Source organism: Cherax quadricarinatus, chromosome 31 (assembly GCF_038502225.1).
Source record: "Cherax quadricarinatus isolate ZL_2023a chromosome 31, ASM3850222v1, whole genome shotgun sequence".
Taxonomy (NCBI): domain Eukaryota; kingdom Metazoa; phylum Arthropoda; class Malacostraca; order Decapoda; family Parastacidae; genus Cherax; species Cherax quadricarinatus.
In genome coordinates this window covers 1,877,086-1,899,486 of record NC_091322.1, presented here as the reverse complement: position 1 = coordinate 1,899,486, position 22,401 = coordinate 1,877,086, and the positions used below count along the sequence as shown (strand labels likewise).

The 22,401-nt window shown below is 40.0% G+C and overlaps 1 protein-coding gene and 1 long non-coding RNA gene across 2 annotated transcripts in view; one reads left to right on the top strand and one right to left on the bottom strand.

Annotated features, from left to right (window-relative positions):
- eIF3e (eukaryotic translation initiation factor 3 subunit e) overlaps window positions 1–15,338 on the bottom strand; it is a 98,866-nt gene extending 83,528 nt beyond the window's left edge. The window contains exons 1-3 of the mRNA XM_070090155.1: window positions 15,205–15,338; window positions 11,208–11,375; window positions 10,526–10,636 (exon numbers count right to left, since the gene is read on the bottom strand). Of these exons, the coding sequence (XP_069946256.1) occupies window positions 10,526–10,636; window positions 11,208–11,375; window positions 15,205–15,294 (369 nt within the window). The 5' untranslated portion in view covers window positions 15,295–15,338. The remainder of the gene's footprint in view (window positions 1–10,525; window positions 10,637–11,207; window positions 11,376–15,204) is intronic.
- LOC138853461 (uncharacterized) overlaps window positions 1–22,401 on the top strand; it is a 346,452-nt gene that overhangs the window by 90,982 nt on the left and 233,069 nt on the right. The window lies entirely within an intron of this gene.

Below are 22,401 nucleotides of genomic sequence, written 5' to 3'. Positions count from 1 at the left end.
CTCGTTATACTAAGGGTTGATGGTGGGGCCCCGTTGTTCAATCAGTACCCAGGTTCCAGTCAATGAGAAAGTGGTTCTGGCAATCACAGAGGTGTTGTGGGTACCACTCACCTGTCTGCCCCTGTCATTCCCATTCTAGAGCTGGTTGAAGCACGGTCTGCTCTCTAGTGGCTTCTATTCTGCCTTGCTTACCGTGGAGTGCACTAATACCTATTGTTGTACATAGTGTACATACTTCTTTTCTAAATTGGTGAAGAATAATACAAGTCAAAAGTTTTTCTGCTGTGTTCATTTTGCTCCCTTTACCCTCAGGATAACAGGCCTTTGGGACTCCTGGGTTGTAATAACAAAAAAAATCACATGCAAATTCTTACTTTTACCCATATGATGTGTATTTAACCCTTTCAGGGTCCGTGCCGTAGATCTACACTTTACGCTCAGGGTCCAAACCATAGATCTACGCCATGAGCTCAGCTCACTTTGATAAGCTGTGAGTGGTAAATTTGGGCCTAGATATGAGAGAATACATCTATGTGGTATGTGTGTACCACATAAAACAAATCCTGCAACACACAGTGTATAATGAGAGAAAAAAAAACGAGACCGTGGTTTTCGATTAAAACAGTGACACTGCAGTGTTTTTCGTATGTTTTTTATAGTTGTATTTGCGATTTCTTGGTCTCATTTGATAGAATGGAAGACATATTATAGAAATAGAGATTATTTTGATTGGTTTTAGCACTGGAAATGGCTTGAAACTGAGCTCAAGGTAGAGGAAATGTTAAATTTTTGCCGATGTTCAAAAGTAAACAAACAACCTCACACGTCTAATACACATCAGCTGGTGGGTCTGATATACAATCACAAATGTGGTGATGATATTTATACAATTATTACAATATTGCATAACAATAAATCTTCTATTTTTTGGTTTGAATAAAAATTCATTATGTGAATAAAAAATAAAAATGGAATTCATTTGTAAAGCCTCCAAACATAACTAATGAACAGAGGAAATGTTAGTTTAGTTCCAGGAATACCTACATTGTTTATTCTGGACCCTATTTTGAAGCTGGAATATTTTGAACTTTGTGTTAAATTGGCCAAATTACCAATTTCCAATCACTTTATTTTGTAGTTGAAACAGTTAACTTGGCAATTTCTTGTGCTCAATCAATAGAATAGAAGTAATACTAGTGTACACTTCCTAGCAGAGTTTACTGCCAGAGGGGAATCATAGGCCTGTCCCGTGTGGAAAAATAATAATATTGAACTTTGTGTCAGAGGAAAGAAAGTCTCCCTGAAAGCATTGAGTATACATAGTGTATAGTGTATACTACAGTGGCTCCCTAGTATATTGATGATAAAGGCTAAAGTGTCATTTGAAAACAGGTGAATTTGTAAATGAAGTAATAAGCCTATAGAGGCAGGTGCCAGAAGTCGCCAGAAACTTACCACAGGTCAGCTGTTTTTAATAATCTTCCTGGCCTGCTAGTGTACTCGCATATAATCTAGTGATACCAGTGAATAGCAGAATACAGTGTTGTAGTAGCAACTAACCAGTATTATAATGGTACTTAGTGAAGTGGAGTGACTTTCATTAGTTTCTTTTTCTTGAAATACCAGACGTTACTGTGAATTTCATATAACCTGTAGTTACCAGCGGTCGCAATATACACAACGAGAAGCAATTATTACTACAGAAAAAGCGCCCTTCCTCCAAAATTTGCACCAGTCAACTATAGTGATAATATAGCATTTATTGTGGTGGAGACGGAAAAAAAAAATAGAGAAGCTAGATACAGCGATTGATAAACAAAGGTGGAGGCTCGACCGTTCGTCATTGTAGGAGTGCCAGCAGTCACCGGCTCTTCAACACGCAAGTTATACTTTTGTATCAATCAAATCACATATTACTCGGGTAGATAATTTCCAGTAGATCCTTCATGTGTTAGCTCAAATCACCGACCAGTATGGTTTAAATAAGTGACCCACTGATCAGATCAGATAGACTGGTCCAAACCCTTGACTGGTCCGAACCCTTGACTGGTCCGAACCCTGGACTGGTTTCAAACGGTTTCGTTGTGCACCACCTAGCAGGTTATTAATAGAATATTCAAGAGGTTGCTAGTAGAATTGCAGTAAATCAACCATTCAAATCATTATGAAGCTGTGTGTAGTCTGTGGTCAGTCAAACAAACGGGCTTCCACATGCATAAATTGTCATTTCTGTGGAAATTGGTGTCACGCCCCTTGTGCAGATATCCAAGAACTAGCTACAAGCAGTATTAAAACAGGGAAGTGTTTTTGGGTATGCCCAAATGAGATAAATCTGTGGACTAAAATCACAAGGGTATTAAAAGAGGTCAACATCAAAGCTGCTTTCATAGAAAACCTGGAAGCTTTCTACAACAGATGGGAACATAAAAAGTCCGGGCTGAATGGTACTGCCCTTGATACTGGCCATGTAGTCACAAACTGTAAGGCTGGAGATGATGTCCTGGTAGTCAGTAAATGGGGGGCTGATAGTGCTGTCCTGGGAGACAGTAATGGGGAAGCTGGAGGTGCTGTCCTGGGAGACAGTAATGGTGAAGCTGGAGGTGCTGTCCTGGGAGACAGTAATGGTGAAGCTGGAGATGCTGTCCTGGGAGACAGTAATGGGGAAGCTGGAGATGCTGTCCTGGGAGACAGTAATGGTGAAGCTGGAGATTTTGTCCAGGTAGTCGGGAATTATACGCAGGAAGGAATACATATGAATGACCGCATAGGGGACAGGAGCCATAGTAGGGAAACAAGTGTAGTCAAAGATAAGATAAAACCAATATTGCAAACTAGAAATACCGCAGGAAATAGCAAACAAGAGGACTCCACTAGCAATAGTGAGGATATATTACCAAAAACAAATGGTGGGAGCTCCATTGTTGGTGCTAGGGAGGATAGAAGTAAGACAGGGAAACATGCACCAACAGGGAATACAGACACAGAAACCCAAGGCAAACGGAAACCAAGCCTGTGCACATACTATGCACTCGGTATCTGCTGGCATGGGAAATCTGGAAAAACAGATGGGACGTGCAACTATGACCACCCTAGGAAATGCCATGCCCATATGACAACAGGAAAATGCAAACTCCCTTCCTGTAAGCTTTTTCACCCTGAACTGTGTACCTCTTCAGTACAGGAAAGACTGTGCTATAACTTAAATTGCCAGGCATACCATCTAAAGGGGACAAAAAGATACAAAACATCCAGACCATGGGAAAACCTGGGTAGCCACAGCCACTCAAGAGGGAGAGGTTTTTTAGTGCCAGGAAGGAAAAAAAACTGGCAGGAAATGGCAGAAATCGTACACCAAATCCAGTCATTCCTGGAGTGGAACCACAGTCGATGGCCTCCACTCCAAACCGACAGATACAGATACTAATGCCGGAAAAAAAATCCCCCCCCAGTACCAACAATACCACCAGTCCGATAACATTCTTCTTTGCAAATATACAGGGTCTAAAGCCAGCAACAAACAACAAAATACCTTTCATCCGTGGACTGCTTGCAGAGGCAAAGGCAATGTTCGCGGCTTTCACTGAGACCCACATAAAGGATCACTTGGACAATGAAATATGGATCCCAGGTTACAACCTATACAGATGTGACAGAGTGAACAGGCAAAAGGGGGGGGTTGGCCTGTACATTGCAGAGTCACTTGTTTGCACAGAACTGCTAAATGCCTCAAATGATGTAGTGGAAGTTTTAGCAGTAAAGGTCGAGAACCAAAACCTAGTCATTGTGATAGTCTACAAGCCTCCGGATGCAACATCCCAGCAATTCCAGGAACAGCTGTTAAAAATTGACCACTGTCTGGAAAACCTTCCAGCTCCTGCACCCAACATCTTGCTCCTGGGGGATTTCAACTTAAGGCACCTAAAATGGAGGAATATAGCAAATAATATTGTTGCAGTAATAACACCAGGAGGCAGCTCTGATGAAAACTCACACTCACGCGAGCTTTTAAATCTCTGCACAAAATTCAATTTAAACCAGCAAATAATAGAGCCTACTAGACTGGAGAATACACTAGACCTCATCTTCACTAACAATGATGATCTGATAAGAAATATCACCATATCAAAAACAATATACTCAGATCACAACATAATTGAGGTTCAGTCATGTATGCGCGGAGCCCCAGACCGACATAATGAGATTAGTCACGAGGGAGCATTCACCAAATTCAACTTCAATAACAAAAACATAAAGTGGGACCAAGTAAACCAAGTCCTAACCGATATAAGCTGGGAAGATATACTAAGCAACACAGACCCCAACTTATGCCTAGAACAGATTAACTCGGTAGCACTCGATGTATGCACAAGGCTTATTCCTCTAAGAAAAAGGAGGAGTAGATGTAAAACAGAAAGAGACAGGCGCTCCCTTTACAGGCGACGGAAAAGAATAACAGAGCGGCTAAAAGAGGTCAATATATCTGAAATGCGTAGGGAGACACTGGTCAGAGAAATAGCAAGCATCGAACTTAAGCTAAAAGAATCCTTTAGGAGTCAGGAATCGCGGGAAGAACTAAAAGCCATAAATGAAATCGAAAGAAACCCAAAGTATTTCTTCTCCTATGCCAAATCAAAATCGAGAACAACGTCCAGTATTGGGCCCCTACTTAAACAAGATGGGTCCTACACAGATGACAACAAGGAAATGAGTGAGCTACTCAAGTCCCAATATGACTCAGTTTTTAGCAAGCCGCTAACCAGACTGAGAGTCGAAGATCAAAATGAATTTTTTATGAGAGAGCCACAAAATTTGATTAACACAAGCCTATCCGATGTTATCCTGACGCCAAATGACTTCGAACAGGCGATAAATGACATGCCCATGCACTCTGCCCCAGGGCCAGACTCATGGAACTCTGTGTTCATCAAGAACTGCAAGAAGCCCCTATCACGAGCCTTTTCCATCCTATGGAGAGGGAGCATGGACACGGGGGTCGTCCCACAGTTACTAAAAACAACAGACATAGCCCCACTCCACAAAGGGGGCAGTAAAGCAACAGCAAAGAACTACAGACCAATAGCACTAACATCCCATATCATAAAAATCTTTGAAAGGGTCCTAAGAAGCAAGATCACCACGCATCTAGAAACCCATCAGTTACACAACCCAGGGCAACATGGGTTTAGAACAGGTCGCTCCTGTCTGTCTCAATTATTGGACCAATACGACAAGGTCCTAAATGCACTAGAAGACAAAAAGAATGCAGATGTAATATATACAGACTTTGCAAAAGCCTTCGACAAGTGTGACCATGGCGTAATAGCGCACAAAATGCGTGCTAAAGGAATAACAGGAAAAGTCGGTCGATGGATCTATAATTTCCTCACTAACAGAACACAGAGAGTAGTCGTCAACAGAGTAAAGTCCGAGGCAGCTACGGTGAAAAGCTCTGTTCCACAAGGCACAGTACTCGCTCCCATCTTGTTCCTCATCCTTATATCCGACATAGACAAGGATGTCAGCCACAGCACCGTGTCTTCCTTTGCAGATGACACCCGAATCTGCATGACAGTGTCTTCCATTGCAGACACTGCAAAGCTCCAGGCAGACATCAACCAAATCTTTCAGTGGGCTGCAGAAAACAATATGAAGTTCAACGATGAGAAATTTCAATTACTCAGATATGGTAAACATGAGGAAATTAAATCTTCATCAGAGTACAAAACAAATTCTGGCCACAAAATAGAGCGAAACACCAACGTCAAAGACCTGGGAGTGATCATGTCGGAGGATCTCACCTTCAAGGACCATAACACTGTATCAATCGCATCTGCTAGAAAAATGACAGGATGGATAATGAGAACCTTCAAAACTAGGGAGGCCAAGCCCATGATGACACTCTTCAGGTCACTTGTTCTATCTAGGCTGGAATATTGCTGCACACTAACAGCACCTTTCAAGGCAGGTGAAATTGCCGACCTAGAAAATGTACAGAGAACTTTCACGGCGCGCATAACGGAGATAAAACACCTCAATTATTGGGAGCGCTTGAGGTTCCTAAACCTGTATTCCCTGGAACGCAGGAGGGAGAGATACATGATTATATACACCTGGAAAATCCTAGAGGGACTAGTACCGAACTTGCACACGAAAATCACCCACTACGAAAGCAAAAGACTTGGCAGACGATGCACCATCCCCCCAATGAAAAGCAGGGGTGTCACTAGCACGTTAAGAGACCATACAATAAGTGTCAGGGGCCCGAGACTGTTCAACTGCCTCCCAGCACACATAAGGGGGATTACCAACAGACCCCTGGCAGTCTTCAAGCTGGCACTGGACAAGCACCTAAAGTCAGTTCCGGATCAGCCGGGCTGTGGCTCGTATGTTGGTTTGCGTGCAGCCAGCAGCAACAGCCTGGCCTGATCAGGCAAAATCGTCTGATCCACCAGGAGGCCTGGATTCTCTACCATTTCATCAGACCGGGCCGCGGGGGCGTTGACCCTGTGGCCCCCGCAGCAAAACATAATATTAACTCTCTCCAGGTAAACTCTCATGTATTTGGCCCGTGGCCTGGTAGGAAACGCTCTTGCTTCACACACCGAGTGTCTGTGGTTCAATCCCCAGCAAGGGTGGAAACATTAAGTGTGTTTCCTTACACTTGTCCCGTTCATCTAGCAGCAAGCAGGTACCTAGGTGTTAGCCGAATGGTGTGGATCGCATCCGGGGGACAAGAATGAGGACCCAAATGGAAATAAGAAAGACAGTCCTTCGATGATGCAATGCCTTTCTTGGGTTATCCTGGGTGGCTAACCCCTTGGGGTTGAAAATCCAAACAAAATCTTATCTTATCTCATCTTAAGCAAAAACTACAAAGTTACCATTGAGACTGGAATTATATTCTGTATTCACGGATATTCTAAATCACTTTGACAATTTTCTTCTTCTTATTCTTTTTAGTAATCTTTACAGAAAAAGGGGTTACCAGCCCATTGTTCCCGGCATTTTAGTTGACTTTTACAACACACATGGCTTACGGAGGAAAGATTCTTATTCCACTTCCCCATGGATATAAAAGGAAAAGTAATAAGACCAATAAATGTATGAAAGAGGGAAAGGTACCTAGGGACTGGCAGAGAGCGTGTATAGTCCCTTTATATAAAGGTAAGGGGTACAAAAGAGACTGTAAAAATTATAGAGGAATAAGTTTACTGAGTATACCAGGAAAAGTGTACGGTAGGGTTATTATTGAAAGAATTAGAGGTAAGACAGAATGTAGGATTGCGGATGAGCAAGAAGGTTTCAGAGTGGGTAGGGGATGTGTAGATCAAGTGTTAACATTGAAGCATATATGTGAACAGTATTTAGATAAAGGTAGGGAAGTTTTTATTGCATTTATAGATTTAGAAAAGGCATATGATAGAGTGGATAGGGGAGCAATGTGGCAGATGTTGCAAGTATATGGAATAGGTGGTAAGTTACTAAATGCTGTAAAGAGTTTTTATGAGGATAGTGAGGCTCAGGTTAGGGTGTGTAGAAGAGAGGGAGACTACTTCCCGGTAAAAGTAGGTCTTAGACAGGGATGTGTAATGTCACCATGGTTGATTAATATATTTATAGATGGGGTTGTAAAAGAAGTAAATGCTAGGGTGTTCGGGAGAGGGGTAGGATTAAATTATGGGGAATCAAATACAAAATGGGAATTGACACAGTTACTTTTTGCTGATGATACTGTGCTTATGGGAGATTCTAAAGAAAAATTGCAAAGGTTAGTGGATGACTATGACATGGCCTTGGATGCACTGGAAGAAAATCAGAATGCAGATGTAATATACACAGACTTTGCAAAAGCATTTGACAAATGCGATCATGGCGTAATAGCCCATAAAATACGTGCTAAAGGAATAACTGGGAAAGTGGGGAGATGGATCTTCAACTTCCTAACAAATCGAACACAAAGAGTAGTGGTCAACAGAGTTAAATCGGAGGCTGCCATAGTGAAGAGCTCTGTTCCACAAGGCACAGTACTCGCCCCCATCTTATTCCTTATCCTCATATCAGACATAAACAGAGATATACACCACAGCACCGTATCATCCTTTGCGGATGATACTAGGATCTGCATGAGGCTGTCATCTGCTGAGGACGCGGTTAACCTCCAAGAAGATATAAACAAAGTTTTCCAGTGGGCAACGGTAAACAATATGATGTTCAATGTGGACAAATTCCAACTACTCCGTTATGGAAAACTGGAGGAGATAATAACTAGAACAGAGTACATGTATACTACTGATTCCGGCCATACAATAGAGTGGAAAAATAATGTAAGGGACCTGGGAGTAGTAATGTCTGAGGATCTCACTTTCAAGGATCACAACAGTGCCACGATCGCACGTGCAAAGAAAATGATAGGATGGATAATGAGAACTTTCAAACGAGAGATGCCAAGCCCATGATGATCCTTTTCAAATCACTTGTTCTCTCTAGGCTGGAATACTGCTGTACATTAACATCTCCATACAAAGCAGGTGAAATCGCAGATCTAGAGAGTGTACAGAGATCCTTTACTGCACGTATAAGTTCTGTCAAGCACCTTAACTACTGGGAACGCTTGGAAGCACTTGACTTGTACTCGTTGGAACGCAGGAGGGAGAGATATATCATAATCTACACTTGGAAAATCTTGGAAGGAATGGTCCCAAATCTGCACACAGAAATCACTCCCTACGAAAGTAAAAGACTGGGCAGGCGATGCAAAATGCCCCCAATAAAAAGTAGGGGCGCCATTGGTACACTAAGAGAAAACACCATAAGTGTCCGGGGCCCAAAACTGTTCAACAGCCTCCCATCAAGCATTAGGGGAATTGCCAATAAACCCCTAGCTGCCTTCAAGAGAGAGCTGGACAGATACCTAAAGTCAGTGCCGGATCAGCCGGGCTGTGGCTCGTACGTCGGACTGCGTGCGGCCAGCAGTAACAGCCTAGTTGATCAGGCCCTGATCCATCGGGAGGCCTGGTCATGGACCGGGCCGCGGGGGCGTTGATCCCGGGAATACCCTCCAGGTAACCTCCAGGTAATGAGTTTGGGAGTGTGTGTAAAGGTAGAAAGTTGAAAGTGAACATAGAAAAGAGTAAGGTGATGAGGGTATCAAATGATTTAGATAAAAAAAAATTGGATATCAAATTGGGGAGGAAGAGTATGGAAGAAGTGAATGTTTTCAGATACTTGGGAGTTGATGTGTCGGCGGATGGATTTATGAAGGATGAGGTTAATCATAGAATTGATGAGGGAAAAAAGGTGAGTGGTGCATTGAGGTATATGTGGAGTCAAAAAACATTATCTATGGAGGCAAAGAAGGGAATGTAATGAAAGTATAGTAGTACCAATACTCTTATATGGGTGTGAAGCTTGGGTTGTGAATGCAGCACCGAGGAGGCGGTTGGAGGCAGTGAAGATGTCCTGTCTAAGCGCAATGTGTGGTGTAAATATTATGCAGAAAATTCGGAGTGTGGAAATTAGGAGAAGGTGTGGAGTTAATAAAAGTATTAGGCAGAGGGCTGAAGAGGGGTTGTTGAGGTGGTTTGGTCATTTAGAGAGAATGGATCAAAGTAGATTGACATGGAGAGCATTTAAATCTGTAGAAGGAAGGCGGGGTAGGGGTCGTCCTCAAAAAGGTTGGAAGGAAGGGGTAAGGGAGGTTTTGTGGGCGAGGGGCTTGGACTTCCAGCAGGCGTGTATGAGCGTGTTCGATAGGAGTGAATGGAGACGAATGGTATTTGGGACCTGACGATCTGTTGCAGGGTAATATTTAGTGAAGGGATTCAGGGAAACCGGTTATTTTTATATAGCCGGACTTGAGTCTTGGAAATGGAAAGTACAATGCCTGCACTCTAAAGGAGGGGTTCGGGATATTAGCAGTTTGGAGGGATGTATGTTGTGTATCTTTATACGCATATGCTTCTAAACTGTTGTTTTCTGAGCATCTCTGCAAAAACAGTGATTATGTGTGAGTGAGGTGAAAGTGTTGAATGATGATGAAAGTATTTTTTTTTGGGGGGGGGGGGGATTTTCTTTCTTTTTGGGTCACCCTGCCTCGGTGGGAGACGGCCGACTTGTTGGGAAAAAAAAAAAAATTCAGGGATATTCTAAATCACACTATTATGTGTAAAAGTCTTGACCAAATCATTAATTGCCTTTACTATTTACAAGAGTAAAAAAAAAAAGTGGGAAACAGATTGGAGGAAGAGGTAAAGATAGGATGGAGAGGAGAGAGAGTGGAAAGAGAAGAAGGTATGAACAAGATACAATTTGGCCCCAAAGAAAGCCCACTCCTGTTATTATGATGCACATTATTTGAAATTTAGAAGTATTCTTTATGTCAAAGCTTATTTTCTGTGGAAGCAAGACAGAAGTATCTACACACAGTTAACAAAGATACACTGCAGATGATTTGCATGGACAGGAGTGAAAGTGCAAAATGTAAACAAAACCTATCAGTTTGGTTAAACCAAATGTTTTAACTCACATCATGCTTTTCCACAAGGTACTGCATGAGGGTACGATGGTCACGAGATGTCTGCAGCTGCTTCTGTACATCACTGTCACTGAAGATCTTGAAAATGGGTTCAGTCTCTGTCTGCAGAAACATATAAATTCAAAATGAAGTTTTGTACTTAGTTATCTTTAATAATGAAATTACTGTAAAAACAGATATACGATACAGCATTATACAAAACACAGACATATTTCATAATAAAAGAACAAGTCAAAGAGTGCACAAGTTTTCCTAAATGAAACAATCATTCAGTAATATACAATTCTTACATTATGTTTGCTAAGAAAAATTTCCTTTGTATGAAGCTGGTCTCATACTTTTCCTGTAAAACTTTCTGGTCAACAATCCCCTCCAAGATATTCAACACTGCAATACAAATTTAATTCTGACTCAACTATAAGAATTAAAGTTAATAAAATATTTTCTTTAGATTGTACTTATTTAAACATTCACTGTCAGGCAGGATAATGCTTGCTTAAACAGAGGGTAGATATAAGCAGCCTAATACAGACATCTAAGTTAGAAGAAAATGCAAGATTAAAAGTACTGTAGACTAAAGTGTTCAGAAATGACATAATGATGAGCACAGTTAGCAGCACTGTGCAATATTTAGTTTAACGTATAGGAGTTGTGTAAGTAACGAAGAATTTACCTGAAGATGTTTCAACTCAGACACAACTCGAGACCTGCGTTCTGGAAGCTCTACGGAGACAAGTTGGTCAGGGTAGAGTGATGCATAGATGTCCATTGCAAAATCCACCATGTTAGTATTGGAAAGCAACTCCAACTTTGCCCTCTGCAAATCAGTCTCATCATATATCTGAAAATCATTGTCTTATGCCAGTGAAAGGGACTTCATTTATGACTGAAGTGTATAAATGGAAGGAAGGAATAAATAAATAAGGATATAAATAGCTTGCTAAAAATATCTAATCATAATCACACAGAACAAGCAGCAATAGGTTCAAGTAGGAAAATTTTGATTTAGAAAGGATACAGGAAAGCACTGGTTTGGTAACCGAGTTGCAGACAAGTAGAACAAACTCCCGAGTAGTATCACTGGCACAAAAGCCTTGGGTAGCTTTGAGAATAGGCTAGATAAGCACTTGAGTGAGTGAGAATTAAGACCTCTCTAGCATGGCCCAGTAGGCCTGCCACTGGGCACCTCCTTTATGTTCTTATGTAGGTTGAAGGAACTGAATTTACACTCTGAAAACTAATTAGGGGTATATGCTAATATTATACAAACAGAAAACCAGAATAAATAAAAAGGAATATACAGTACATGATTTTATGCATATTCAAGAGGAAAAACTAAATCCATAAAGTCACTGAGCCTTTAAGTAGTGCTGAAAATATTTAACCCCTTGACTGTCGCAACCCCCAATCCTGAGGTGTCTCCTGGTGTCGCAAAAAAAAAAAAAAAAAAAAAAAAATATTATGAAACGAGAGAATCTTTTCCCGATTGTAATGACACCAAAAAACGAAATTTGATGGAAAACTGATAGAATTATGCTCAGAATTAGCAACCTTGGTGATACTTACAAATCGACGATTTCGCCCAATTTGAGCCCTATTTTCGGCTAATTCCATTGTTCCAATCAACCAAACTCATAGCTATTTCTTTAGAACTCCGTTTTTTTCTATCGACTGAGTACAAGAAACTGCCCACTTACCGATTTCAACTACCCAATAACGTGGTCAGAAATTTGCAATTTGGCCAATTTCACGAAAATTAAAAAATATGACAATTTTAAAATAGGGTCCAGAATGAACAAAGCAGACATTCCTGGCTCTAAAATAACATTTTCTTTGTTCATCAGTCACGTCTCAAGGCCCCTCTGATATTACTCTTGCTTTCTACTGAATTTTTATTCAAACGAAAAATAGAAGATTTACTGTTATGCAGACTACTGCAATATTGTAATAACTGTACAAATAATGTCAACCCATTCATGACTGCATATCAGAATGACAACTGGACAATGACATTATTTCTTTACTTTTGAACATTGGCAAAAATCAAACATTTCCCCTACTTTGAGCTCCATTTACAGGGTTTTTTTTTATAGCAAAACCAATCAAAATCACCTCTATTTCTATAATATATTTTCCATTCTATCAAATGAGACCAAGAAAACGAGAATACAGCCATAAATACTATACAAAAATACACAACAATGTCGGCATTTTAATTAAAAAAAACGGTCGGAGTTTTTTTTTATCATAATGCACTGCACGCGCCAGGATTTTTTTATATGGTGCACACTGACCACACAGACCCATTCTCTCACATGTGGGCCTACCAGCTTTCTCCTGCATGATTTGAAGCCGCTAGAATTTATGAGTACATATATATACGTCAAACACGGTACCTTGTAAGATGTATGTATATACGACCAAAACAGTCAAAAGGGTTAACCAACACAGACAACTATTCAAGTTATTATAAATGTATATTTAGAAAGGATGTATTAAAGCACTGGTTCAGCAATAGCTGTGGATGAGCAGAGCTGCCACTAGCATTACTGACATTAACAGTTTCGAGTTATCCTAGGTAATATACGCACAAACAAAAATATATGGTATGCTGATACCAGCAAGATGTGGAAAAAGTCACTTATGTACAGATCAAGACATTTATTAAAGGAAACATTTCACCCTGTGTGTGAAATGAATATATGGCTCCTGCCACTATATGTACTTATTCTTAGTTATCTCTATATTAGGACTGAAGAAGCCACTCGCAGCAAAACGGTTTCTTTAATAAATGTCCTAAACTGTACATAAGTAACTTTCCACAATATACAAGATGCTATCAGAAAGTTGCTACACTCAAATATTTGTGAGCTTCATGAGTGAAACATGGTGGTAGTGTAGATCACACTACACAATACACTCCTTCGTCAAATAGTATGGCGAGTTTGTGTGGTCATTATTTTGTTGATATTAGATGGACATTAGTTGTTCTTGTGTCAGCAATGTCTTTTGTATAACAATGTATTCCTTAAAAGAAAAAAAAAACAGTACGTGAGAAATTCTGTTTCAAGCTTGGTAAAATGGCTAGTGAAACTCACAAAATGCTTCAGCAAGCATTTGGTAATGAATCAATGGGTTGGGCACAGTGTTTTGAATGGTTTTCTTCATTCAGAGCAAGACGAACATTAGTTCAGGAAGATGAATGCTCTGGTTGTCCATCAATGTAAAAAAACAGATGCCATCATTGAAAAAGTAAAAAAGACTAATCCAGGATATTGCAAGTGCTGTGGGAATTCCTTATGGATTGTGTCAAGACATCATGACTGAAAATCTGAAGCGGCAAGCGGCAGCAAAATTTGTGCCTTGCTGACTCAAAATCAGAAATACCAATGCTTGTTTTCCAAAAACTGGCGGTCATCCCTCACCCACTTGATTCCCCAGATCTAGCCTCCCATGGCTTCTTTCTCTTCCCAAAAATAAAAATGGCACTCAAGGGGCTGCAATTTAATGACATGTAGATTCAAGCAGCATTGTAGGCACTGCTAGACACAGGAAAGAAGACTTCCAGAAATGAATCAAGAAGTGGCAGAGGCACTTGGATCAGTGCATAACCTCTCAAGGAAAATATTTCAAGAAAGAACTTCATCTTAGGTGATTAGGTAAGCCTATATATTCTTTTCGTGGCAGTCTAGGAACTTTTTGATAGTCCCCCATACCCACATTGTATACTATGGAAGATAATTGTAATAATTTAAAAATCTGTAACTTACCAAAACAAAATTAATTAGGGTTTACAATAGAAGTCACTTTGACTTTTTTGCGTTATCCTAGGGAATCTACACATATGCTGCAACCATATCTGTGTGTACCTGTACCTGAATAAACTTATGTACTTAGTATCAACATTTACTGTTTACTCAAAGTTGTAAATAAAATATTTTTGAATGTAGCTCTGCACTGACATGTTGTTGTGTGCTTCTGTAAGGATCACAGAGCACCCAGACCATGGGAGATAATCGGATTAAAGGCAAGGAAGGATGATAATTAATTCCTTGAATATTTTGTAGTTTAACCCCAGTATAAGATGGTTTAACCCCACACTACGATGGTTTAACCCAACAGTAAGATGGTTTAACCCATTAAAATGGTCTAACCTACACAGTAAGATGGTTTAACCCAACAGTAAGATGGTTTAACCCCACATTAAGATGGTCTAACCTACACAGTACGATGGTTTAACCCAACAGTAAGATGGTTTAACCCCACATTAAGATGGTCTAACCTACACAGTACGATGGTCTAACCTACACAGTACGATGGTTTAACCCAACAGTAAGATGGTTTAACCCCACAGTAAGATGGTCTAACCTACACAGTACGATGGTTTAACCCAACAGTAAGATGGTTTAACCCCACAGTAAGATGGTCTAACCTACACAGCAAGATGGTTTAACCCCAAAGCATTTTCACAGCTTACACAATCAATAAACTTTACCTTGGTGTCCGTATTAACCTACTAGGTGCAAAATAAACAGCAACTGAGTTAATGTTTATGGCGAGGCAGATGACTGGAAGTGCCTACCAGACGGAGGCTTCAAATGTCATCACCAGCAGGCCTGTGCCCTCAAATATACATATACAAATGTTAACGAGCACGAAAGGCAACTCACCCCCTTAACAGATAAGAATTCCATAAGAGGAAACACCAAATGGCGGTCCAAAAATGGCCCCAACTTGGACGTGAGATCGTACTCCGCCATCTTGGTTTATGAGAGACAGGCAAGGGGGCGCGGGACTATATTTATTATTATGTCGTAACAGTATAATATCTATAATATCGTGCTTCCTTATGCATTTAAATCAATAATATATATATATATATATATATATATATATATATATATATATATATATATATATATATATATATATATATATATATATATATATATATATATATATATATATATATATATATATATATATATATATATATATATATATATATATATATATATATATATATATATATATATATATATATATATATATATATATATATATATATATATATATATATATATATATATATATATATATATATATATATATATATATGTAAGTTTTTATTCAGGTACAGGTACACATAAATACAGTTACATAGATTATCATACATAGCATGTGTGGATTACCAAGGATAACCCCCCCCCCCCCAAAAAAAAAAAAAAAAAAAAGTGATTTATTTCCATTGGGGTCCTTGTGATAAGTATTAATAATATTTAAAAGTTACAAACAGTTAAGTATCTTAACTATGTGAAAAGTATTTATAATGAAAGGAGATATACAAGGGGTAAAGTATCATATCATTGTACATGTATGTTAGATATACAAGAAATCACTCTCCTCCTTTTCTTTAGTCATATTCATTAGGTACATTTTGGCTCTCTTCTTGAACTGGTTCATGCTATAACAGGCTTTGACACGTGCAGGTAGTCTATTCCATTCCTTTACTGCTGTAAAATAGAATGTGTTTGAAGCCTGATCACTGACTGTAGGTACTGCAAAGTTGTTCTCTCTTCCCCTAGTGCTATAATTGCTTTGGTTCCCCACCTTAACAAAATTGGCAGTAAGATATTGGGGACATTGGTTGTAAGCAATTTTATCAACGTAATTTAGCTTTAGTTGTTTTACTCTGTCCTCAACATTCAACATATACAGTTGTACTTCATTCTGGCCTACCCTTGCACTGAAATGCATCTATGTATCAAAGATTGACAGTTTAATTGTAACTGATTCTCTGTCATCCATAAATGCTCTCAACCCATTAAGCATAAATTGTGGCATGCTTGTGTCAGAAGCCAGACACAGGTATGGTAGGATTGTGGACAGTGGAGTCAGAGTGCACACATGTGAGTTCATTACCTTTGTAACTTGTGAGTTCATTACCTTGTACCTAGTTCAGCCATCAAAACTTTGGAGCCCGGTCCCTGGACCCATTGTGTACCTCTGTAATCTGTAAATACCTTTGTAACTTGTCATGATTGTGACTAGACCTACCTGGAGTTCATTACCTTTGTAAATTGTGAGTTCATTACCTTTGTAAATTGTGAATTCATTACCTCTGTAACTTGCTCAGCTGTCAAAACTTTGAGGCCCAGTCCCTGGACCCATTATGTACCTCTGTAATCTTTTGACTACCGCCCACTGGATGGGTATGGGGTGCATAATAAACATATTAAACTAACTAACTAACTACATACTCTCTTGGACCCAGGTCCAGAATGAATCTCACCATTTTGTTCTGTGTGATTTGTAGCTTATCTTTCAGATTTTTTTTTTTGTGTGTGTGTTAAGGCAGAGTACCATGAAGTGCAAGAGTAGTCTATAACACATTGCATAAGAACTTAACATAGGGTTGTGCGAGCTTCAGTAGGTAGACACTGCCTGTCTGTAAGAGGAAATTTAGTCTGGCATTCGCTTTCTTTACTACACCGTTTTACATATTAGTTCTCCTCACATGCTTGGGTCAAAGGGGATTCCCAGATATTTCACTGGATTTACTGAAATAATGGGCTCCCCATTACACTGGATATTAAAATTATTTACCTTTTCCAATTTATGTTTCGTGCCAAAGAGTATAGCTTCAGTTTTCCCGAAGTGTTATGATAATTTGTTGTCTACTAACCATTTGCTACAGGACTCTAGTTCTAGTGATAGTACATTTATAATGTCTTGTGGGTCTTTACCTGATACTAACAGAGCACTGTCATTGCATACAATAGCAATTTGCATTTGACACTGATAGGCATGTCATTAACGTAACACAGAAATAAAGGACCCAAAATACTACCTCAGGGAACCCCACATGTTACTAACAATTTGTTTACTGTTGTTCTGGTAGGACTTAAACCAGTCTACAGAACCTATGCCGATAGCTTGTAGTTTCTTATCCCTTCAAGGGAGGTTCCTTAACGCTGGTGAAGGACTCTTGATCTAGGGAATTGGATCTGTGCTCCGGTTTCTTGAATTGAGCCTGAATGACTTCCATCCCCTCCATATGCACTGTATGATCCTAGGGGTTTAGCGCTCCCCATGATTATAATTATAATAATGTAGTTTCTTACATATTGTGGTTGACCGTGTCGAAGGCCTTTTGCAAGTCTCAGCAATCAACATTTGCACCAATAACTCACTACAGTTGTGACCGGGTGTGGAAGTGTGAATTGCTCATTACTCTAAAATTTGTTCATGATTGCAGCCATGTATAAACGTAAGTAACCATTCTTACAGTATTCATTACCTTTGTAACTTGTGAGTTCATTACCTTTGTAACTTGTGAGTTCATTACCTTGTACCTAGTTCAGCCATCAAAACTTTGGAGCCCGGTCCCTGGACCCATTGTGTACCTCTGTAATCTGTAAATACCTTTGTAACTTGTCATGATTGTGACTAGACCTACCTGGAGTTCATTACCTTTGTAAATTGTGAGTTCATTACCTTTGTAAATTGTGAATTCATTACCTCTGTAACTTGCTCAGCTATCAAAACTTTGAGGCCCAGTCCCTGGACCCATTATGTACCTCTAATCTTTTGACTACCGCCCACAGGATGGGTATGGGGTGCATAATAGACATATTAAACTAACTAACAACAAGTCTAGGGTTACCATATCTATGAAATTCTCCAGCCATATTTCAGTTCTCAGGTAATCCATCAAATTAATGAGGGAGGTTTCTGTTGAATAAGATCTCCTAAAACCTGACTGGTAACTCTGGAGAATGTTTTTGTCACTAAGATACGGTTCCCCGTAGCCTGGTGGGCGTGTTTCCTTACACCGGTTGTCCATGTTCACCCATCAACGTCTCTCAATCCTCGGGTAGAGAGGACGTCCGTGAAGCTGCACCTTTGCGTCCTGGTGGCAGGTGACAGTACCTTCATAATCAAATCAAGTTTATTCTCTATAAGGATTACAATGCTGAGTTTACAGAATTTGGATATTGTGTGGTTTACATGTTTTAAAATACTAATTACAGAGGGGGCCACTAGAACACCTAGCATACCTGGAGTTTACCTGGAGAGAGTTCCGGGGGTCAACGCCCCCGCGGCCCGGTCTGTGACCAGGCCTCCTGGTGGATCAGAGCCTGATCAACCAGGCTGTTGCTGCTGGCTGCACGCAAACCAACGTACGAGCCACAGCCCGGCTGATCAGGAACCGACTTTATCTCAGTAGTAGTAACCAGTTACCAGTAACCACTGTGCCAGTTGACTCACGACCAACCGTCTCTGCCTGAGTCACTGTCTATTCATATTGAGCTGACCTGGCAGTATTCAAAGACCCTCTATGGGTACTGGGCGGCCAGTCAGTCAGTGTTACGAGTGTGAGCAAGGAGATAGGTACGGCTGCAAGGGCGTTACACACATTATCTGTAATTATACGTACTACCAGCCTACGTGAGTATTTCTTACCTAATCCACGTGTCGAACTCCCACATGATAAATGGTGACAGCGGTGTGGAGCGTGGATTTACGTTTTTAAGGGTAATTCAAGACGTTAGAAGGCTGTTTGTGAGTAGCGGCAGGGTCAAAGGTGAACCGTCACCCACCAGCTACTACCCTCACTCACCACCTCCAGCCTGCGAGCCTGTTGCAGCCGTTTCAAGCTTCCTGGCTTAGTTCGTGTGCTAATTGCTTCAATCTCCGAGGGGTTGACCCGGATTTTGCAATTAAGCCAGTCAGTAAGCCAGACTGTGGAAGTGAACGCCAGTCAGCCTATCATCCAGCCTGTCTCCTGTCATCCAACTGCTCCTCCGTGCTTTGTGCATCGTTACACGTCTTCCAGTCAGCCATTCTCGTGGGGTAAGCCAGTCAGCCAACCCAGCTTCTAACCCAGCTGAGAGAGAGAAGTAAGCCACGCAGTAAGAAGTAAGCCAAGTTCCTCTGAAGTATTGTCTATATCGCTTTGTGCTCCCTGTTGGATGCTAAGAGTGGTTTTCACCATTCCTGTGGCATAGAGTGGCTTATCAAGCCACCTTCGTGGGTAGAGTGGGGTGCGCGGCAGTGCCCCAGCGAGAGTCTCTCACCCACCATACTCTCAGCCACCCACCACCAGACACCCACCTACCTGTGGTTGTTTGTACCCTTGTACCGGGTCCTAATACTGTTTTGGCTCACATAATTGGTCAAGAGATTGTAGGTGAGTGCCAACGATAAAATCCAATTATGGGAGTTCACCGAGTGAGCGCATTTCTTCCGACAACAGTGAGTGTAGGAGGCGTCAGTCACCGCGCAGGACAACCTACAACCTACCCTCATCACCAGTAATCACCCGACTACTACAGACTTCAGTGATAATTTAGAGTCATTTTTCTAGCATTTAAAGACATTTGCGTGTGTGAGACATTTATAGTAAATTGCTTGTGTACTCTAAACCTTGTGTTTTCAGTGTAAACGCAGTATTTCTTTGACTCATTATTTTTATAATATTTTTCAGTGTTTTCACTTATCTTATATTTTTTTTATCTGTGTTTTTTTTTCTTTATGCTACTCCTGTCTCTAGTAAGTATTATTGTGTAGTGTACCAGTCAGTCACTCTGTGTGAAGTGATTCAATTTTTTTATTGTATTCTTTCAGCGTTGTATTCTCCAGTAATTGTCATTGTATTTCATGCAGTGATATTCACCCCAGTATACTAAATTATCCATTTATTTCTATGTGTGTCTTTTTTTCGTATGCCAGCAGTGTCTCATTCCTCTAATTTTTTCGCAGACTGTGTACCATTATTTTTGCCAGCAAATTTTTGTCGTATCAGTCACAGCAAGATTTTGTTGTATTGTCGTTCAGTCACAGCAGGATTTTGTTGTAAGAATATATTATAATAATGAAGTGTGCCCTGCCACTGTAAGTGTTAACCTACCCGTTTTGTTCCTTTGTTTTATTTTATTCATATTTTTATATTTCTTTGAACAAATTCACTCTTGATGAAATTTTAATTACTTTTAACGTAAAGTGTTTTCTTTACTCTGCTTGAGTAAATTGTTTTGTCTAATTTACAATTAAGAGTTAAAGTGTTCAATCAGTTTATTTTTTTCCTTCATATTTTAATTTTATCATTTAACCTGAGTTTTCCCAGTGACACTTTATTACTGCAGTGACTACACTTTATTTTGTTGCACTTGTTCTGCAGTGAATTATTTTGTTGCACTTGTTCTGCAGTGAATTATTTTGTTGCACTTGTTCTGCAGTGAATTATTTTGTTGCACTTGTTCTGCAGTGAATTATTTTGTTGCACTTGTTCTGCAGTGAATTATTTTCTTTTATTAATATTTTTATGATTTATATTTTAATTTTGTCTATGCATTCTTAGAAAATACTTAAATTTCCCAGTTAACAATTTAATAATTTTATTTTATACTTTTACTTTGATTTAAAATTTAATTAATTAATTTCTTTATTAGCAAGAGTAAAGACAGCTCATTTTGCATTTAATTCAGTCTCCAGTAATATTTTTACTTGTATATTTCAATGTAAATTTTTCTTGACCTTGAGTTGTCCTTCCTCTTGCAGTGTATCTTAGACATTTTTTTTATTCCTTCTGCAGAATTAGTTGTATATCTTTTATTTCAATTCTAGAATTTGATATCATTTTTATTGTTCATTATTTTTGCCTTATTTGTTCTCGTGCTACTTTGCCATTATGTCTCACATACCGTCAAGTCTTATCAGACTTGCTAAAGAAGCTCTTTATCGATCCCCTGCTGCTGTTCACGTTGTAGATCTCCTTGATATGCGAGACTTCAGGAATCTTACTAAGTGGTCACAATATGAGGAACTGATTCGTTCTTTCCTTGTCCCAGTAAAAACAGCTGATCCATATGTCGTTCTTAGGGAACTAGTGAATGCTACACCCATGAGTAATGAATCGTTGAGTGCATTTGCTGTTAGATTAGACAAACTTTTATCATCATTTATCAATGCTGTCCAATCATCATCTTTTGTCCCTGACGAGGATAAACCATCCACAGCATCATTTGCTAAAATGGCAGCTTTTGGAGCAATTAAAGAACTAATGCCACCCGCTTCCGTGTGTGCTTATGAGGCTCATCCTCCAACTGTGACGATGGAACCACTTACAGCCTTAAATCATGTACGTTCCTTGTGCCCCCAGGGTACTTTCCCTTGTATCAAAAGTAATGTCACACATATGCCTCAGTCTGCACCACCTCTTGTTTGCGCCACAGAGACAAATCATGGTCGTCAACCATCTCAGAGATCACCAAGAACTAGTGTACAGAGTCGTTATACACCTCGTAGTATTCATAGTATAATCAGTAACCATAGTCGGCGGACTTGTTATAACTGTGGTTTCCGTGGCCATATTGCAATTAATTGTCCTGATAGTTACCCTAAGAGACGTCGTACTGATGATGAGTACCCAGATCTTCCCTACTGTACTTATCATAGAATACATGGACATGACACATCTGAGTGCAATGCTCTCTATAACCTTCAGTACTCTAGGTCTTTCCGTGGCCGTTCCAACCGCAGAACCCATAGAGGAAACAGATATCGTGGTTCTCAAAATAACCAGAATCAGGCTCATTCTTCCAATTCTCAAACTAACCAGAACCAGGCTCGTTCTTCCAATTCGGGGGAATTCGAGCGCCCCAGTCAAACCGTCCCATGGTGACAGTAGGTGATAATGAGTACACCATCCCCGTTCACAATTCCTTTGAAGCCTTAAGCAGTCTCGAGAATGACAACCCTGCTGATGATGTTGCTTCACATGTCTCTGACATAGATGATTTTGGGGATGAAGTAGAACAAGTCTTTTCTGATGACAATCCACCTTTTTGTTTGCACATAACTTC